Raw genomic sequence first — 22,096 nt, forward strand, 5'->3', positions numbered from 1 at the left:
AAAAAATAAAATTATGAACGTTGTGAATATAATGCTTTGTAGACCCTATTACCATGTAATTCTAAATTCTAACTTTAAAATTAATTTTTATGTAATTTCTTATATGTACATAAATTTGATATTAATTACGTCGCTTAAAAAGCTGACGTAGCTTTTGTATCTGCTATTCATTCTACTAGATTTAAGTAAATGGTTGAAACTATTGTGTGTTATATTAATACTGACAGAATATTAAAAATAACATGTGACAAAATTATAAATGAATATTTATGCAACGAAATATATGTGTATGTATGCAACCAAATATAATTCTTATAGTATGGGCATATCTGTATTTTGACGTTATTTTACAATTTAAAACATAACTCACCTACATATTACATAGCGCAAATAAATAAATAGGAACATTGATAAGGGTTATGGCAGTAAATCGCAGTTACATGCTGCTCCTCCATTTCCATCCGAACACATCTCCAAACACCAGCTGTCCCAACCTATGGATAAGGTAGTTCCTAGTGTACTACCCACATTCATGCTAGCTTCCTGGAAATCGTCCATAGATGACGTTTCCGTTTGTTTACTGGAAAATTCTTTATAGAGCGTACAATTTTGACAGCCATAAATCTAAAATATATAAATTATTAATTCAATAAATTTGTATAGGAATCATAATTAAATATTTTATGTAAAATAAGTTATATAGTTCTTATGTATATTATTGTACGTTTACGTATTAGTTTTCTTATTTTATTATATACTAGCAGTATCTAAGCATATGTCACTCGGTCTAATTAAATACAAAAATATTTAAATTTATTTAAACTTACTATATTTTACAGAACATATTTTCTGAATTATTATGGGATATATTAAAGTAATAAAGTTTACTAAGCGTTTAATCTACGGTAGCATATGACAATGACAGCGACAGTTTTGAAAGTTGTTAATTAAACATGTGTTTATTTTTCATGTGTATGATCTATATAATTACATGTTATTATTTGTCGTAATGCACAAAACTATGGTTACTATGGGTTTAGTATTTCATCTATTATTTTTAACTTTTGTCGAAACAAATTACCACTTATCGCGAATTGGAATAGTAAACGTAAGAAGAAATCCTATCCCAACCCAAATGTCAATGACAAATTCGATGTCAATTTATTTGACATTATAATGACATTTTTATCAAACTTTAACTTTCACGTTTTTCTGAATATGGAGTTTAATCCGTATCCGTACAATGAGTATGGCGATAAATGTTAGAGTGGATGATGTGGATATTAATATTATTAGTACACAACATAATATAGTTCTATTTGTCTATTTTTTAATTTATAGTTAAATTTAAAAAATATTAAATCTGAGTATATTTGAACTCAGAGCTATTACTAAGAAATTTAGTGAATAAAGTAAGAAATGTCTGTAGTCGGCAATATACACTTTCAAATTTAATATTTGTGTATTAGTAGTAGTAGTAGTATATTTTCTTAATACTAAGTAATATTTAATAGTTACATTAATTTATATGATTAATTCTGATTTTATTAGCCATTAGGTGGGACGTTAAACTTGATTTACAAAGTATCTAAAACGATATCAGCGCCATATGCGGAGAGACGACGTAACATAACTGTTCTTCCACAACAGTTTCCACTCTGGATTATATTTTATAATAGATTAAATAATCGAAATAGAGATATAATGTATATTTAAATGTGAATTACTAATAATTAATAAAACATTATTATTAATTTAATATACTATCGTAAATAATGCATCTTAGTTTATATTAACGGAAACCGTCATGTCATTTACAACGCCTTCTTAGAAAAATATTAGAATATTAATTGTAAATTACTATTAGTTAAAAGAAAATGAATATAAATTTGGGATATTATGACAAAGAATGCGTTTTAGTTTATATTAACGGAAATTGTCAATGTTATTTGCAACACCTTATTACTTTTTACTACAGTTAGTCTTACTACCGTTTAGAATTTAGGATACGTTATTTAGAAAACTATTGTTTTTCCTGCGCATGTGCACAATTACAGGGCGTACTATGTTGCACAGAATAAACTATATTGTCTTCCTTCTCTAATGACCATACGTTCTATTCGAATTGATCGAGTGAATACATTAACAAATTTAGATTGTTAAGTACTCTGCATTTATAATTTAAATACAACATTTAAATTGTTGTGTCATTCTTCGTGTTTTAATATACATTGGCTTTAAAATATGGAAGAATAAAGATTCCTGCGGAATGAGATAAAATTTTTAAAAGTTATGAAAATCCAAACAGCATCAATACTATTTCTAGTGAGAACGTTAGCTACCAATTTTGTAACCAAAAATTTTCAGCGATATCGGATAAAAATTAGCATATGCCAAAATTTCACTCCGAAACAGCAGCAAAATAACAGTGAACTAACTGAATCATCAAATTGTAGCTGTCGCAAATTATAATTTAGTTTTAGAGTGAGACAATATCTTCCTTCTCATTTTATTCTATTTAAAAAGGGATAGAATGCTGAGTGATAAGTTCGAACTTCTAACCGAATCAGCCTGTCAAAGTCGCGCGGTTGTCAAACGTCTGCAAAATTCTTCAATATATTAATTCTAATAACTACAGGTTAAAAAGCGGCAAACGTTACCTGACCGCTTTGCTTGTTTTGATAAATTTTAAGTCGCTACTTATTAATACCATGGTTGAAAATACCGAAGCCAGATGAAGGAGATTGCATTTTTAATCAGTTACTTCGAACAGGAACGGGATAATGGGGTGAAAAATTGCCAGTAAAATTCGTGAGAGAGGTAAGCATTTTTACTGTTAATTATCAAGTTGCTGCGGTTTTTATTAAAAATATTTTTAGCGTGTGGCACCTGTACTGAATGTTAGTTATGGACAGGGTCACTGAAATATCTCAAAAAATGAAAAATATAGTCTTAGATTTACCGAAAAAAGACCGTCTTTGGTAGTGGGAAACGAATCAAGATCAGCTTGATGTTATTTTTACCAGACATCAAATATATGAAATGTATATAAACAGAGAGTAATTCTTTCAACATAAACTCAATTTAATATACTTATTCCAGAGGAAACTGTTAAAAGTCTAAAAAGTATCCATAGAAAGTTTAGAAATATGCTGTTCTTGGGGGATATAGAACTTTCATACACTGATGGGTAATATAAGATTTAAATGATGTAAAGGTAAGCCACGAAGAGGTCGAATGGAACTTCCAGATATTGCTTTCAAAATAATACAATTTTTAAAAGCATATAATAAAATGATGGAAGACTTATTATTTCAATTTATGTATTTAGATGAGACATGAATATTTCAGAAGGGGACCAATATATCCATTGGTCACTCACGGTAAGATGAGAATAAGAATATTGTTAAGACAACAAAAATTCATGGAAAAAGGTAGAGGTTGGAATAAAAACTGATTAGGTTTTATTAGTCATAACATATTTCAAACGTGAATTGCAGATATATTCTTTTTAATGCTGGAAACAGGAATGGTTAATAACACCTTGTTAACCTAACACCTCGGTTGAGATGAAACTCGATAAGACACATTTAAGAAGAACTTGACAAATGATGGAATTGTGAACAGATGTTAGATAGATTGGAAATTAACAGCTTAGTTATTCACTTGAATGAAACTTTCTGAACATGGGATTCCAGGGGTGATGAGAATGGAAACAACTAAAGGTGAGATATAATTAATATATGATAATTGTAGGAAATCTTATTGTAGAGTGTGAAAGTTATATGTGTTCAGATATGTGTATAATTGTTCAGAAGATACATGAGCATTTGGTTAAAATGTGTGAGGAGAGGAAGAATACTAACTGTTTTGCAGATATGGCAAATGCATTAGGGCTACTGTAGTGATTACATTTAATTTTATATAGAAATATACAGGGAATAACAGAACAAACTAAGGAGAAATACAGTGATATCAAAATGACATTACAAGGAAGCACTGTACCGAAGAAAATAAGAACTTAGCCTAAAAAGTAAATATGCTCTCTAATGAAAGTAAAACATATTAATTGGATATATAAGTATTAATTAGGTGGACTAGGCCTCCAGGGGATGCCACTACATAAAAAAACCACCTGGAACTCTAACTCATAGGTGGTATGGAAGAGTTCAATGTAAATATAATAAAACACAACCCTACCCTACAAACAATTATAACTGTTCAATTAATTATAGTTTTAAGTCCTTTGATAATATATGCATTAGATGTACTGTAATGTTAAAAAAAATTCATTTATATTAGAATATTGTTGAACGAAAATGTTATTAAAATGAACTAAAACTCAGACTTGATGCGGCAACATTGCGAGGTCTTGACGTCATCAACTCAGGTGACGTGAGTCCACTGTCTATTGAACGTACTATATATAAATTCCAGGCAGTACAATACCAAAAAGGCAACAGCTAAGTGCATATGTGGTAATACTAGTGAACCAATCACATATATATATATATATATATATATATATATATATATATACATATATATATATATATACATATATATATATATATATATATATATATATATATATATATATACATACATATATATATATATATATATATATATATATATATATATATATATATATATATATATATATATATATATATATAATGTTGGTGCTTGGAGTAGTCCATGTAAATTAATTTAAATATAGCGTTTTTACCAAAATAGAATAGCTGGACGTATATAAATTCTATTTTTATTTTTAATAAATAGATTATTCAATCATGTATAAATTTAACAGCTGTCGGATCATTAGTTTGTGAATTATAGCATTTTGAGTGAACCAACTTTTGTTTGATGCCGAGTTTCCGGACACTGCACCAGGATAATCAACCATAAGGATTGGTATGCTAAGTTTAAACGTGGTGAAATGAGCACCGAAGACGATGAACGCTATTGACGCCCAAAAAAGGTTGTTACCGACGAAAACATTAAAAAAAAAAAGATTTTGAATGACCGTAAATTGAAATTGAATGAAATAGCAGACACTCTGAAGATATCAACTGAACGTGTACATCATATCATTCACGAATATTTGGGTATTAAAAAGCTCTGTGCAAAGTGGGTGCCGCGCCATCTCACTTTTGACCAAAAACAACGAGTTGATTATTCGGAGCAGTGTTTAAAGATCAAGATCAAGCGTAATAAACCCGAGTTTTTGCGTCGATATTTGACAATGGATGAAACATTGCTCCATCATTTCACTCCGAAGTCCAATCAACAGTCATTCGAGTAGACTGCACCCGATGAGCCGGCTCCAAAGCGTGGGAAAACGCAACAGTCGGCTGGCAAGATTATGACGTCTGTTTTTTGGGATTTTTAATTCATAATTTTTATAATTTTATTAATTAATAATTATAATATTTTAATATATAATAATATTGTTTTATTAATAATTTTTATTCACTACCTTGAAAAAGGAAGGACCCTCAACGGCGACTATTACATAGCGTTATTGAACCGTTTGATGGACGAAATCGCCGAAAAACGGCTGCATTTGAAGAAAAAGATGGTGCTGCTTCACCAAGACAATGCACCCTGTCACAAGTCAGTAAAAACGTTGGCAAAAATCCATGAATTGTGCTTCGAATTGCTTCCTCATCCACCGTATTCTCCAGATCTGGCCCCCAGCGACTATTTCCTGTTCTCAGATCTCAAAAGAATGCTCGCTGGGAAGAAATATTCGTCGAATGAAGAGGTGGTCGCCGAAATTGAGGCCTATTTTGAAGCAAAGGGCAAATCCTACTACAAAAATGGTATCGAAAAGTTGGAGGGTCGCTATAATCAGTGTATCACCCTTGAAGGGAATTATATTGAATAAAAAAACCAATTTTACCAAAAAAAAAGTATTTTACTTTATCGTCACTAGAGACAGAAGGCAATATAATTTATTCTGTGCAACATAGTACGCCCTGTAATTCTGCACATGCGCAGTGAAAAAAATAGTTTTATAAATAACGTATCTTAAACTCTAAACTGTGGTAAGAGTAACTGTAGTAAAAAGTAGTAAGGTGTTGCGAATAACATTGACAATTACCGTTAATATAAACTAAAATGCATTCTTTGTCATAATATCTCAAATTGATATTAATTTTCTATTAATTAATAGTAATTCACAATTAATATTCTAATATTTATCTAAGAAGGCTTTGTAAATGACATTGACGGCTACCGTTACAATCAATCACATATATATAATGTTGGTGCTTGGAGTAGTCCATGTAAATTAATTTAAATATGGTGTTTTTAACAAAATAGAATAGCTGGACATATATAAATTCTATGTTTATTATTTCCATTTATCCAATCATTCAAAATATGTAGGCATGCGCCAAAATCGAAATATTTTCTGTTCTTTCTAAAATAAACGGAATTCAATGCGTCAAATTCGAAATTATCTTTCTAAATATCGTATCTTAACATAACTGTTATTTCCGGAGACTTTTCCACTCTATATTATATTTTATGATGGATTAAATACTTCAAATATAAACATAATGAATATTTAAATGTGATTTAATATTAATTAATAATGAATGGATATTAACTGTATATATTATCGCAAAAACATCATTTTAGTTTATTTTAACGGTAACTAGTTTTGTCAATGTCATTTGCAACGCCCTCTAAGAAATATATTAGAGCAGTTGTAGAGTTTTCGCATATATCGCAAGCTATGAGCTTTACTATTATTTTTTATATACTTACCGCGCAATATTAAAACAATTTATGACATTTATCGACACGATCACATCAAATTCACCCACCTGATAGTCGTAATTCACACAGAACGTCGAACAAACTTGCACGAAATCCGGATCATAGCGGGTGGTGGAGGTGTCGTAGGCACAGTTGCACAACGGATAGCCCAGTCCGTTCTTGCACAGGACGTCGCAGGAATCCTGCCGAGCGGTGACGTTATACTTCTTGTCGTTGTTGGTGGTGACGTGCTCCTGTTTGGTCTGGCCGGTGCCGGCCAAAGGCATGTTGGTCGGGATGAGATCGTAGCAGTTGTCGCCGCAGGAGGCCCCGCCCAATCCGGACATGCACAGTTCGGTGCAGATGCGGGTGCGACGCGATTGGGGCACGATCGCCTGTAGGGCGGAGCTCTCGTCCTGGTACATGGTGTAGCGGGCGTGGCCTGGCGCGACGGAACCGAGCAACAGCAGCAGCCCGGGAATTATCGACGTTCTGGAAAGTCCGAGAAGGTTAATGTGTTTTTGCAGGGGCGTAGAGCGGCGGCCGGAGTTTGCAAGTTTCGGGGTTTCGGCAGTTCGGGCCGAATGGACGTTAGAGAGTGGGTTATTTATTATTGGAAACTGCTCCTTCTACGCAAATAAGGGGCATCGATTTTATGTCAGGTTTTAGATGAAAACTCATGGATCGAGTGCTATTTCATGTAAAATTTGTTGTTTATCTTTCTTAAGCGTAATGCCATGTTTACACGATCCCCATTATTTAAAATATGATACCTGGGAGGAAATTAATTGCTAAATTATCGACAGATCTGTGGTAAAGCCAATGTTTTCTTTTAATTTAATAACACGTTATATAAGAAGGTGCTATACATCCTTATATATTAGGTGTTTGTATATATTCTGATCATTTTTTCATTAAAAAAGACATTTATTGAAAAAAAAAAATGGTACAATATATATAAATCAAGACATTTTACATCATTTTCTACGACCTATCTACAACCGATCTGAACAAGTGGTAATCAGAAGACGACATGTCTGATGAGTATGCTGGGAGAGGATGTATTGCTCCACAACATCTCCGGATTTGCATGCGCACTGTTCTGCATAGAATAAACCATAGAGAAGAACAAACTATATGAAATATATTATTTTGCAGTGTAGAATGTAAGGTTAAATTTTTAAAAGTTACAAAATCCAAACAGCATTAATTTTGTTTATAGTGGGAATTTTAGCTGCCAAATGTATAATATATTTTCAATGACCTATAGGTATCAACATATGCCAAAATTTAACGATAACAAAAACAGAGAAGAAAATGATTATTGTCGTGTTGGAATTAGTCAAGTCATTAATGAGGTTTGTCCATCAAGAATAGTAGCAAAAACTGTAGTAACTGGTAATAATTAAACATTTATTTTAAACATAATGTATTTGAGTAATAACTTAAATTTTATTTTATAGCTAAGATGTAGCTAGAATTTGTTGAAAGTAAAAGTCAAAGAATGTGGAGTTCAGAGAATCAGAGGAGAAGAAATTAGACAGCATTTTGCTAAGGTGTAAGAACAACGTACAGTGATATTTTTAAATAATAAAATGTGTTAACAAAAGCAGACTTGGATCAAATATCAACAAAATATAAAACTACCAATGACACCCTAATGATCTAATGACAAGGGAAAATTCAATACATTATTATTTAAGAGTATAGGTAAATAAATTATTGTTTTTAAAAATAATAATGTATTGACTGAGATGTCTTTCAGCTCTGAAGTACAATCATGCTTTCGTTTTAGGCCTGTAAATGTACCATATGTTAATCGAAAACTCGAGGTAGTTAATTCATAAATGGGGTGCCTGGATCAAGAATTGTAGCGATAATATTTGGAGATTTGTAGTAAATTTTTAATGCTTTTTTTGTTTGATCTAAACGATTTTGGTCCTTTTTATGTTAAAGTTTACTTATATTGTTCTTGGAGTTCTTGTTAATTGTTCAAATATGGCGTTTTTATAAATATAGAAAGGTATATAGAAATTATTTTTATTGTTTCATTTTATTCAATATTTTTTTAAACAAATGTGTCATTTCAAAAAATGTTTAATGTTTTTTTCCTTCCTTATATATAGTTTCAACATTAAATCAATTATTTATCATATCTGTGTATTTTTATCTATAAAAAATAATGATGATATGTAATATGATGTTTTTATAAAAACAGAACAGCTGGACATATATTAATTATATTTTTATTATTTCGTTTTATTCAATATTTTTTAAATTTTTTATTTACCTGCTTAATATATTCGACAGTCAATCATGCATGCGCCAAACTCCGATTATTCTCGGTTTTAAAATTAAATGGAGCCAATAGAGCTCACTGGGAGCAGTCGCTCTTCACATTCGAGCTGCAACTGTGCATCTTTAACTTTTGTAACCTATGGCCAAGCGTTGTCATGCAAGAGATGGTTTGGCGTTTGTTACTCACTGTTGCTGTTTTCTTGCAACAATGCGTTTTCTAGTTTGTTGAATTGATCTAGGTAGCAGAGTTGCCAATGTCAATTTATCAAATTTTCCAATAATCCAAGTCGAACTCCACAAATTGGGGAGAAAAATTTGCTAATTAACCACAAATTTTCCTCCAAATTATTTAAGTAAAATGGAACAATTTCCAACCGTTAAAATTATATTTACTTTCTTATCATCTCGTGACATGAATTAATAACAGGTCAATTGAAAAGTCCCCGGCCTGACACATAGACGGCGCTACTAGAATTAAATCCATATGATTTTTAGTTAGCCCTAACCCTCAAAAGATGCGTGTATAAATTTGACAGCTGTCGGATCATTAGTTTGTGAATTATACCATTTTGAGTGAAGCAACTTTTGTTATTGTGAAATAATGGATAAAAAGGAATTTCGCGTGTTGATAAAATATTGCTTTTTGAAGAATATAACTGAAGGAAAAACTTGGCTTGATGCCGAGTTTTCGGACACTGCCCCGGGAAAAGCAACCATCAAGGATTGGTATGTTAAGTTTAAACGTGGTGAAATGAGCACCGAAGACGGTAAATGCAGTGAACGCCTAAAAGAGGTTCTTACCGAAGAAAGCATTTAAAAAATCCACAAAATTATTTTGAATGACCATAAATTAGATTTGAATGAATTAGCAGACACTCTAAAGATATCAACTAAACGTGTAGATCATATCATTCACAAATATTTGGGTACGAGAAAGTGTTCTGTGCAAAGAGGGTGCCGCGCGAGCTCACTTTTAGAAAAAAACAACGACGAGTTGATGATTCGGAGCAGTGTTTGAAGATGATCAAGCGTAATAAACCCGAGTTTTTGCGTCGATATGTGACAATGGATGAAATATGGCTCCATCATTTCACTCCGAAGCCCAATCGGCAGTCATCCGAGCGGACTGCACATGATGAACCCATTCCAAAGCGTGGGAAAACGCAACAATCGGCTGGTAAGGTTGACAAGGTCTGTATTTTGGGATGCGCATGGAACAGTTTTCATTGACTACCTTGAAAAAGGAAGTACCATCAACAGCGACTATTACACAGCGTTATTGGACCGTTTCAAGGACGAAATCGTCGAAAAATGACCGCATTTAAAGAAAAAGATAGTGCTGCTTCAGCAAGACAATGCACTGTGTTACAAGTCAGTCAAAACGATGGCAAAAATCCTTGAATTGGGCTTCGAACTGCCTCCTCATCTGCCGCATTCTCCTGTTCTGCCCCCAGTGACTATTTCCTGTTCTCAGATCTCAAAAGAATGCTCGTTGGGAAGAAATTTTCGTCGAATGAAGAGTTGATCGTCGAAACTGAAGCCCATTTTGAAGGAAAGGACAAATCGTACTACAAAAACAGTATTAAAAAGTTGGAGGGTTGCTATAATCAGTGTATCACCCTTGAAGGGAATTATGTTGAATAAAAGAAACTAATTTTGCCAAAATAATGTGTTTTACTATGGTAGGCCGGGGACTTTTCAAATGACCTGTTATAGCAATGGGTGGCAGCAATATGCTAATCATAGTAAGAACTACATCATTGAGGATATCGAGATATTCATTCGTAATTGGGCCAGTCATGTCACCAGTTGAATACCGTGATATTGTCGTTTAAATCATAACGGAACCTTCACCATATTTGATTATAGGCCCGGATCGTAGATTTCCTTTGGGAAGAAATAAACCCAGTCCGTTTATAGGAAACAATATAAACGATAATTCATCGAACCATATGCAGGACTTATTTTTCCAATTTGTCCAGTGCTTCCACTATGAAGGGTTTCGCAATTGCAGCCCTTCCATGAAGGTTAGTTTTGTGAAGTTCTCAAATGATTCTGCCTAGCACTGAACCTCTCTGAGCTATCAATCCTGGTCTAGTCTTTGCAATCAATCAAGGCTGGGTTATGATTGATGTGTAAGCTTCTCTATAAAATGGGCCCATTGTAATTTTCTATATAAGTTAAGTAAACACCATTCCGTAGTATTATGTTATGTTTCATGACCATTGTGGTAAATCCAGATCTCAATAGTCATGAAATGATGTAAATTTTTTTTTTAAATCACACTCATAAGTTATTATAGTCCAATGAAACATCCAATGCACATCATCAAAGTTTATAATCCAACGTTGCCACACCAAATTTAAGTTTTTGTTTCGTTTCGTTAAAATACTAATGTAAATAAAAATAATGAAATAAAAATAACGTTATAAAATATAATTAATTTTAACATTATAGTACATCTAATACATATTTATTGAATGATTTAAACTACATTTAATGAAATAGTTACAATAGTTTGTAGGTTAGAGTTCTGTTATTATATTTACATTTACATATGACAACGGTGTCGAATTTTATAGACCGATTTGGTTACATGTCGTGCATCAGACTTCAATAGGAGGGACTCCATTATTCACTTCAATAGGTTTGATGGTGTTGACGACGTGCATTGGCTGTTTTATTGGAAGTATTGTTGTATCTTTGAAATGTTCAATGTAAATTAAATATAATTATGAAGTTTTGGTTATGCTATTGTAAAAGATACCGTAGAAAAAGTACAAGTAGCGGTCAACAAGATCTACAAATGGACTAGAGACTGAAAAATACAGCGTAGTAGCTCCAGATCTGCCCATGTAAAATTTGCATTGCGGCAAAATGACAAAAAACCTAATAATATCACTTGACGGATGCCCGATTCCTTAAGCAGATTCACCGAAATAGCTTGGAATACATCTCGATGGTAGGTTAAATTGAAAACATCATCTTAAACAAAAAGCAGAGCAGATTAGACTCAAAATCAAGCAACTGTACCGGTTAGTCGGTAGATATTCTCAACTTGACATAAAATCAAAGTGATTGGTTTATCAGTCAATCATAAAGCCACTGTGGACCTATGGGATGCAAATATGGGGTTGCACTAAAACATCAAACCAACTAGCAATCCAACGCACCCAAAACAAATTTCTACGATTAATTATCAATGCTTAAAACATGAAATAAGTTTGCTAATTCGCAGCAATGTGGAAGCAATACAGCTACTAGACAACGCACAGGAAATGAGAAGATTGAACCAAACCAAACCAAACCAAACCACACGAACTTGTTTAGTGCATAAGTGTATTTCTTAACTTTAGCTAGCTTAAGTAGTTATATCTGATGCAAGATGAAATCAATGAAAAAAATATGTTAAAGATGAATGATTAAAATTGTGTCGAGCTTGTAGTTCTACTGTGGTTGAAAGGGTGGCGCCCTGTTCAAATATTAGAGCTAGTAAACAACAATAAATAAATCAATTTTAAATACTGTTGTTTTTTCAATGTATAAAAGTGAACGAATACTACTTGTATATTTGATAATAATTTGATTTAAATAACGGTTGCGTGGCTATAAATTGTCTACGATTTTGATTAAGAAAATAATTTTAAAGTAAACGCTATTACAAGAGAACAGGTCATTATAATTAATTCTGCCCCATAAAACATAATATTCGACATAAATCGCCGTTCCCGTCTCAGAATTAGAGCAATTAGAATAAAACCGTTCGCCGTTTAAACCTTACGACCGTCCTTAAATCCGAAAATTAAAATTAAATCCAACGCCAACTTGTCGTCGATACCTCTCGACGTCCGACAAACGCTGGGGCATTAGTTGAGCAAACGTTTTAATAAGTGTCATCATCCGAAGCAAATATATCATGATACCCTTGGAAACATCATAAATTCCAGTCAGACGCAGGAACGCGCATTCGCTTTCGGTCGCCCCCTCCGTCCGGGGAGCAAACAATTGAACGTCGAATGTCAGCGACAGGCCCGCGGCACCATTTTACGCTCGGCCGACCGTGTAAACGCCCTCTGCCGATTTTTATTTGTACGACGCTTTCATACCAAATCTGATTTTAATAATACTAGAGCGACTTTTGAAAATCTTCCTCTTCGTAATAGAGAAATGAAATAGACGTTTTTTTTTCAATATTTTCTTTGTCGAAATGTTAGTTTTTTTACCCTTAATGGTTCAACTATCTACTCTGGCCAATAGGTAATTCTTATGAGAGTTGTTATTTACATGACGTGTAGATGATCATTTCAGTAAGTGGTCTCCCATTTAAAATGTCTTAATCTAAATATTGCTCTAAAGTTTGTATCTGTCTATTAATCAAATCGAGTTATTATTAATTATAATTAGTAAGCCATTTATTCTAGGCACTCCACCGTTCACTCGCATTTTGTTTATTAGTAGATACATTGGCGTGTATTGACACCTTTTTGGAGTACTTGACACCAACATCTGAATTATTTTTATTGTGGATTCCAATATAACACAAATTGTAATTATCATTCAGGGCGTGAGCCCACTTACTGGCCTACCGACAGTAATATAGTGCCAGACCTACTGGACTTTCACATTTCGAAAGGCATCTCATCAAATCAATTACAAATGGAGAGTTTGTGCGAACTCTTATCTAGAATACTTCAGTGTTGTTAACAAAAGGTGCGACAATTCTGAAAAAATCAAAGAAGCTTAATCTTACCAACAAATTTACTAACTGGGACACGTTTAGACTTATAATGCAGAAACGAATCAGTTTAAACGTAAGACTCAAAAGTATAGACGATCTTGAGCAGCAAACCCGAAATATAATTGAACAAATTCGGTCTGCTGCTAAAGAAGCTACCTCAACATCAAGAGAGAAATCAGAATATGAAGTAAATTACGCTTTTGAAATAAGGAAATTGATAAAAGAAAGACGAAAAACCAGAAGAGTTTGGCACAGAATCAGGAAGGTTGTAGACAAAACAATAATTTAATAGAATTAGTAATCAGACAAATCAAAAGATTAATAAAAAGAGTTGCTTCGAGTAGTATGTAGGTGCCCGGAAGTAGACAAAGATTACTCGCTATGGAAGACAACTCGGGGTATAAAAGACCAATTAGAGTATCGCCTATAAAAAATGATCGAAATGAATGGGTTCGACGAAACGATGAAAAAGCACAGCAGATTGTATTCAAAGTCAAGCAAATGTGCGGGTTAGTCGGAAGATACTCTCAACTTGACCTAAAATCAAAGAGTTTGGTTTATCAGTCAGTCATAAAGCCATTTTGGACCTATGGTGTTAACTAGTAATCCAACGCACCCAAAACATAGTTCTACGATTAATTATCAATGCTTCTCGTTACGTAATCAACGAAGAGCTATACGATGCCTTCGAAATCAAATGGATATACGATGTAATCCAAGATTTAGACTTAAAACATAAAATAGAGTTGCTAAATCACAGCAATGTAGAAGCAATACAGCTACTGGACAACATGTAGGAAAACAGAAGATTGAGCGAACCAAACCACACGGATTTGTTTAGTGTATAAGTGTATTCTTAACTTTAGATTAAGTAGTTTAGTTTTATTTTAATTTGGGAAATACAAACAGATGTATTAATACCGTATACGCCTTGCTTGTGTATTAATACAAGTACAACAGAACATTGGTAATAAATTAATTTGTAAATTTAGATTGTACTAAGGATATCTAATATAAGATGTAATTAGTTTAAAAAATTAGAGATTCTAGAGAGATACTGCGTTGTAGAACTTCATTAGAAAAGTAGTAGGGAGCACTCAATACTTTGTTTTGGAACCGTTGATTCATGGCTATAGTCTATTCAAAATAACAGTAAACTCACGTCATCAATATGTTTAATGTATTGTCTATTGCAATTTGGAAATTCATATTAAGATTAGATAATATCTTCCTTCTCATTTTATTCTAATTAAAAAGAGATACAATGCTATCTAAGAAGTTCGATACTGTAACCGAATCAGCCTACAAAAGCCGTCCAGTTCGTTCAAATTGATGCTTACTGGTCACAAATTGATTGCGTCAATAATATCTAAATCTTAATAGGATATTTCGATCAGGAACGAGATAATGGGGGGCCTCCTCTTGCCAGAAAAATGCGTTAGAAAGGACTGATACTGCTAAATACTAAGTTGGTGTGGTTTTCATTGAAAATATTTGTAGCGTGTTATTAGAACTGAATATTACTATCGGCACAGTCACAAAAATATCTCAAAAAAATGAAAAACAATATAATCTTAGATTCGCCGAAAAGAAACAGTCCTCATAAGAAGTGGATGACGAATTAAGATCAACTTCATGTTAGCTCTATCAGAAATAAAATTTATGAAATGTATAAAAACAGTGAGAATTTTTTTAAATATAAACATAATTTAATAGAATTATTACGGAGGAAACTGTTAGTCTGAAAAATATAGAAATCTTAAACATATGCAGTTCCTTGAATGATGTAGAACATCCCTTAATACATTGTTGGGAAACATAGGATTTAAATGGTGTAAAGATAACCCACGAAGGAGTCTAATAGAGCTTCCAGACATTGCTTTTAATTTTAATTTGCGTATTTATATAATATATGAATATTTAAAATGAACATTGGGTTACTCAAGGCAAAGATAACAAAGGTTAACGAAAAAATATAAACATTTGAATAACATTTAATTAGGTTTCATTAGTAATAATATTTATTGATAATTGACTGCAGATATATTGTTCTTCTTGCTGGAAACAAGAATGGTTTTATGCCTGCCGCAGAGTTAGTATTTTCCTACACTTCCAAAGGCGAACGAATGGCTTATATAGCATAAATTAAACATAAATGAAGCTGAGGCATGGTTATAGATTTATGTTTGTTATGGTTTAATATTTGTGTTTGTTCCAGGCAAGAGTGTAAAACGACGCAAGTGTGTCCCACAAGGAAAATGATACCAGGCACGCCAGTAACCAAGCTGGGTGTCCGAATGTCTTCTGGGATGTTTGTCTTTGGGAAGTTGGACAGTCACTATATATTTTTATATATTAGATATATAAAATATAAATTATAAATTCAAGTTCGTGTGGTTTGGTTCGCTTCAATCTTCTCATTTCCTGTGCGTTGTCTAGTAGCTGTATTGCTTCCACATTGCTGCGATTTAGCAAACTTATTTCATGTTTTAAGGCGAAATCTTGGATCACTTCGTGGATCCATTTGATTTCGAGGTCATAGAGCAGCTTTTCGTTGATTACGTAGCGATAAGCATTGATAATTAATCTTAGAACTTTATTTTGGGTGCGTTGGATTGCTAGTTGTTTTGATGTTTTAGTGCAACCCCATATTTGCATCCCATAGGTCCACATTGGCTGTATGGTTGACTGATATACCAATCTCTTTGATTTTATGTCAAGTTGAGAATATCTACCGACTAACCGGTACAGTTGCTTGATTTTGAGTCTAATCTGCTCTGCTTTTTGTTTAAGATGATGTTTTCAATTTAACTTACCATCGAGATGTATTCCAAGCTATTTTGGTGATTCTGCTTAGGGAATCGGGCATCCGTCAAGTGACATTATTAGGCTTTTTTTTGTCATTTTGCCGCAATGCAAATTTTACATGGGCAGATCTGGAGCTACTACGCTGTATTTTTCAGTCTCTAATCCATTTATAGATCTTGTTGACCGCTACTTGTACTTTTTCTACAGTATCTTTTACAATAGCATAACCAAAATTTCATAATTATATTTAATTTACATTGAACATTTCAAAGATACAACAATAATACTTCCAATAAAACAGCCAATGCACGTCAATATAAATATATATATTAAATATAAATATATATATATATATATATATATATATATATATATATATATATATATATATATATATACAACAATATTTAATCCAATTATTTCGGAGAAAATTGTTAGTCTGGAAAGTATTCATCAAAATCCAAAAGATATACAGCTATTTGAGAGATATAGAACATCCGTTCATATATTGTTGGATAATATAGGATTTAAGTGGTGTAAAGATAACCCACGAAGGGTTTTTACAATTTTTAAAAACATATAACAAAATCAAGGAAGAAATATATCAATTTATATATTTAAATCAGACATGACTATTTTAGAATGGTACATTGGGTTGCTTATGGCCAGATGATAATAAACATTTTAAAGACAACAAAAGCTGACGGAAAAAAGTAAATGTTGGAATCTATAGATTAGGTTTTGTTAGTCATAACACTTTTTCATTGCAGACATATAGTTCTTCATGCTGTTACTTGGTAAATATAAATGAAATATTTAATTGCATTTTATGTAATTTACTTCTTTAAATAAGCATGAGATCAGATTACTGAATGTTATTGCCACAGAGTATTACGTCTTCCTTCCCATCACTGCATTTTTAATGCAATTGAGTTGATACGGGGTATTGCCAAGAATTATTATAATAGATTTAGGTCCAGGAGGATATTCAAACTAGAACTGTCTGGATTTATGGAAAGAGGCATTGTTGAAAATAACATCTTCGGTTTATGTGAGTTCGATCAGACACATTGAAGAAGAAATTGACAAATGGTAGAATTTTGAGCAAGTTTTTGATAGATTGGAAATAAAAAGTTTAGTTATTCACTTGATTAGTGTTTCTGAAAGTGAGAGTGATTGAATAAAACTTTATGAATGTTGGTTTATGATTCAATGCTGACGATTACCAACACAGGGTGATAAAAGAGGAAACCACTAAAGGTCAGTATATAATTAATATACTTTAGTTGTAGGAAATTGTATTATAGAGTGTGAAAGCTTTATGAGCATATGTGTTGTTGTTCAGAATATACATGAACGTTTGGTTAACACGTATGAGGAGAACTGGAACTCTAACTGTTTTGTAGATATAGATTTTATAGATATTTTGTTGAAATGCATTAAGGAGAATGCAATGGTTAAATGTAGTTTTATCTAGAAATATGTACACAGATAGTAAAAGGACAAACTAAAGAGAAATATAGTAATGTCATAATGACTTTACAAGGATACATTGCATCGAAAAAAACAACAACTAAGCGTAAAACATAAATATGCTCTCTAATGAAAGTAAAATACATTACTCATATATACAATTGTTAATTATGTGGATCAGGCCTTCGGGGGATACCACTACATACAGAAACGCGCCTAGAACCTTACCGATATTAGTGCGGAAAAAAGCTCAATGTACATATAATGAAACAGCTCTAACCTATAAATAATTGTGGCTGTAAAATTAATTGTAGTTTTAAGTTCTTCGATAATAAATGCATTTGATGTACTATGATGTTAATATAAATTACATGTAATAAAATATTATATATAATTTATAATAAGATATAATAAGGAAAGAAGCATTGTTTAGAGAATACCGTTAGTTTGGATGAGTTCTATCAAACACACTGAAGAAAAAATTGACAAATTGTGGAATTGTGAACAAGTGTTAGATAGATTGGAAATTGACTTGATTAGTGACTCATAAAGTAACAGTGACTAAATGAAAATTTCTGTATGTGATATTATGATCCAATGCTGATAATTACCAAGACAAGGCGATGGGTGGAAACAAGGAAAGGTGATATAGGATAACTGTAGAAAATCATAGTGTAGAGTTGAAAAGATTTATGTGCATAGGTGTATGTGTAATTTGTCAGAATATACATGAGCATTTGGTTAGAATGGATGAGGGGCAAATTAACACTAACTTTTGGAAATTTTGGAAATATGGCAAATGCTTTAGGGAAAATGCAATTAGGAAATTTTAAATTATCAATCTACATTTATAAGATGTACAGAAGTAATAATAGAAGAAACTAAGGAGAAATAGAGTAATATCAAAATGAGTTAACAAGGAATATCTTTTAATCGGAAAAAGCAACGAAGGAAACGAAAACTAAACGTAAAAAGGTAACTATGCTCTCTTATGAGTATTAATATAAGTAATAGATAAGTAAAATACACTATTTTGATATATGATTGTTAATTACGTGAATTAGGCTTCCAGGGGATACAACTTCATAATAAAAACGCAACTAGAACTCTACCTCATAGATGGCGTGGAAAATATTTCAGTGTAAATATAAGAAAATACAACCCTGACCCGAAAAAACACTATTGTGAATATATAATTAGCTGTAGTTTAAGTCCTTCGAAAATATATGCATTAAATGTATTATCATGTACAGTATTATTATTTCATTATTTTATTTTATTTCAAACTCTGCGTTAATGCAGCAACTTTGCGACTTTTTTTTGACGTTAAACATTTAGATGACGTAAGTTCACTGTATTATTGAACGGAATGTGTATTAGATTTCCTAAAAGTACCTCATAGTTGGACTCCGTACGACCACCAAATGGGAGTAAGTATTGATTTGTGTAGCAATATCTGATTATCTAAGGACCTGCCTTCTTCTGCGCAATGTTAAAGTAACATATGCAAATTTTATTTTATTGGATTTAATTTTATTAAGCAGTATTTGGAGTCTCCTTGATGCCATCATGTCATCATGTCATCGTTTAATTTGAACATGTATTGGTATTAAAAGCACAAGGCGACCCTGATATAAGTTAAATAAGTTGACGGTAGTGGAAATTTACCTCAAAGACAAGGCACGTTGTTGAAAACTGAAAAGGCGCGAATATTCTTGAACGAGGTAGTTAAAATAAACGAAGAATCGATAAGCTGCCTGAAAGTTGGAGAAAAGTCTTAAATAGATTCTACTAATTTCTCTGAATAAAGCTTCAATATTATTTAAAAAACTCTTAAAAGTTATTTGTACACTCTATATTAAAGACGTTCATTAATACAATCAAAATTATAAATTTAAAGGCGCATTCATTATTCCTTGGAAACAAAAGCGACCAGACGATGTGTCTCAATTAGTCCATTGTACTGGCGATTTTTGTGAAAATTATTTTATTAAGAACAGTTTAAATTCATCAGCTTGATTTTCAGTGCGTCATCTGTCCGACAGTATTTCTTACAACGATTTTAAAATAAAATAAATCAACCAGTAAGTATTTCGTTTACTTATATGTAGTATTTTGTAACTTTCGTAAGAAATATTAGGATTATTAATTAATAAAGCGGTTGAATAACCTATAAAAAAATAAACCTAAGATTTATTCGTATTGTGATGAAGAAAAAAATTTTGGGGTAATTGTTGAGGAACATAATAAAATTTTGTTCGTTTTGATTTGTTGACCAATTACCGACGTGATTGGGGATAGGGTTTATCTAATTTTGTAACATATAGTTTAGCCATTTAAAGTTTTCGACAGATTTTTTTGAATACGGTCATGGGATATTTTATTGTCTTATAATGAGGAAATTAAATATCAACCTCAATGAAGTTATTATAGAAAATCACTATTGATTGTAATGAATATGTTTAAGCTTAAGCTTAAGGTGGAATTGTCATATAAAAAAAACGACCAAGAAATATTGTAACTTCACAGGTAGGATCATATTCTGCAAAATCTGTAAAAACTGTTATGGAAATATTTAAATGGGTAGTTCGAGACGTAACCTTATTCATTAGACACTGCTCTATCGGATTTTCATTTATTTCTTGATAGAACGAAATTCCCTTATAAATATATTCGAAAAACAGTTGGTTCTTGAATAGCCTAGTTAATAAATAGTAATTTTTTCGACATACAGTTAAGATGCTTACAAGGAATTCCTCAAAATGAACTCAGAGGCGGCTTGCTCTGCTAATTAATTGATAAAATCGTTGATACGTTCTACGTTGTATATTAGATATATAAATTTGGGAAATATATTCTGATGTATTTATTTCACATTCATTTTATTTGTGAATTGAAAAAATTGTAACAGAACCATAATAATAAACTAATTTATAAATTTTTACTAGCGTATATAGAAAGATAATCCGTGAATATATAGTAGAAATAAATAGATAAATTAAGATATAAAATAATAGAATATAAAGTAGTTAAAATATATGAATAATTTGAATAGATAAAAGAGGATTATTTTTTCGTCATAAAATTAAAATATTTACAAAACTTTCCCCAAAATTAATTAAAAATTAATTATCCGTATCGCTTTTCGAAGTAAGCGATATAAAAAAATTTGATATTTCTTTCATTTAATTTACATTTTTCCAATATTTTAACAAAAAAAAAACTGAAAACATTTAATAGGAAAAATAAGAAGAAAAAAATGTTTAATAAGATTTACTGCAGTAAATTCGAAAATGTTTTTGTTTGTGAAACTATTTTTTAATTTAAGTTTATATATTTCTAAATTATGATTAAAATAGCTGGAAATATATAAATAAATAAATAAAAAGGATAATGAAATATTGTTATTTCAATGAATATACAAAATACTTTAGAGTAGAAAATATATATCATATGATGTAGAATATTAGAAGTCATTAGTTTTACAGCTTTACAAAATAATAAAAACGTATAAAGACAATAAATAGAGATAATATAATGAAATATATTAAATAATTATATTTATATTGTGAAAAAAAAACAAATTATTAAATCGTACTGTGAATTAATAAATAATATAATACGAACTAAAATTCTATTAAATACATTAAATTTATAAAAGTACTTACTTTTTCATTTCTCGCCTATAAAGTCTATAGAAGTCTTTTAGCTGAAATATAATGATATGCGAAATCATATATTAGTTAATGAACAAATTTATATAGATCTCTCCAAACGATACTATATAGAGATAAGAGCTTATCATAAAAGCTTCGATAATATATTGACTAATATTATATATCACGTAGATACGTTTTCTGTCATAATATTGTGATTTTAATAAAAAAGGACAACAACAAACAATTGTTCTAAGTGAAGGTAAAGATATATTTTAAACAGTTAATATACGAATTAGTTAACAAATTTACATAAAAATTTACACACGTTTATGAAAAACTAGTATTATTA

At 31.4% G+C, this 22,096-nt stretch overlaps 2 protein-coding genes across 2 annotated transcripts in view; one reads left to right on the plus strand and one right to left on the minus strand.

The window, feature by feature from the left end:
* LOC143201481 (uncharacterized) overlaps positions 1 to 1,676 on the plus strand; it is a 7,058-nt gene extending 5,382 nt beyond the window's left edge. The window contains exon 3 of the mRNA XM_076412587.1: positions 1,552 to 1,676. Coding sequence (XP_076268702.1) covers positions 1,552 to 1,592 — 41 coding nt within the window. The 3' untranslated portion in view covers positions 1,593 to 1,676. The remainder of the gene's footprint in view (positions 1 to 1,551) is intronic.
* Positions 1 to 21,855, minus strand: part of LOC143201478 (uncharacterized) — a 22,025-nt gene extending 170 nt beyond the window's left edge. Inside the window, exons 1-3 of the mRNA XM_076412582.1 lie at positions 21,757 to 21,855; positions 6,840 to 7,263; positions 371 to 624 (exon numbers count right to left, since the gene is read on the minus strand). Coding sequence (XP_076268697.1) covers positions 418 to 624; positions 6,840 to 7,263; positions 21,757 to 21,824 — 699 coding nt within the window. The 5' untranslated portion in view covers positions 21,825 to 21,855 and the 3' untranslated portion in view covers positions 371 to 417. The remainder of the gene's footprint in view (positions 1 to 370; positions 625 to 6,839; positions 7,264 to 21,756) is intronic.
* Positions 21,856 to 22,096: the final 241 nt, after the last annotated feature.

The sequence above is a fragment of the Rhynchophorus ferrugineus genome, unplaced genomic scaffold (genome assembly GCF_030347505.1).
Source record: "Rhynchophorus ferrugineus isolate W39M unplaced genomic scaffold, kcgeb_rfMv2 rfM8, whole genome shotgun sequence".
In the NCBI taxonomy this organism is placed as follows: domain Eukaryota; kingdom Metazoa; phylum Arthropoda; class Insecta; order Coleoptera; family Curculionidae; genus Rhynchophorus; species Rhynchophorus ferrugineus.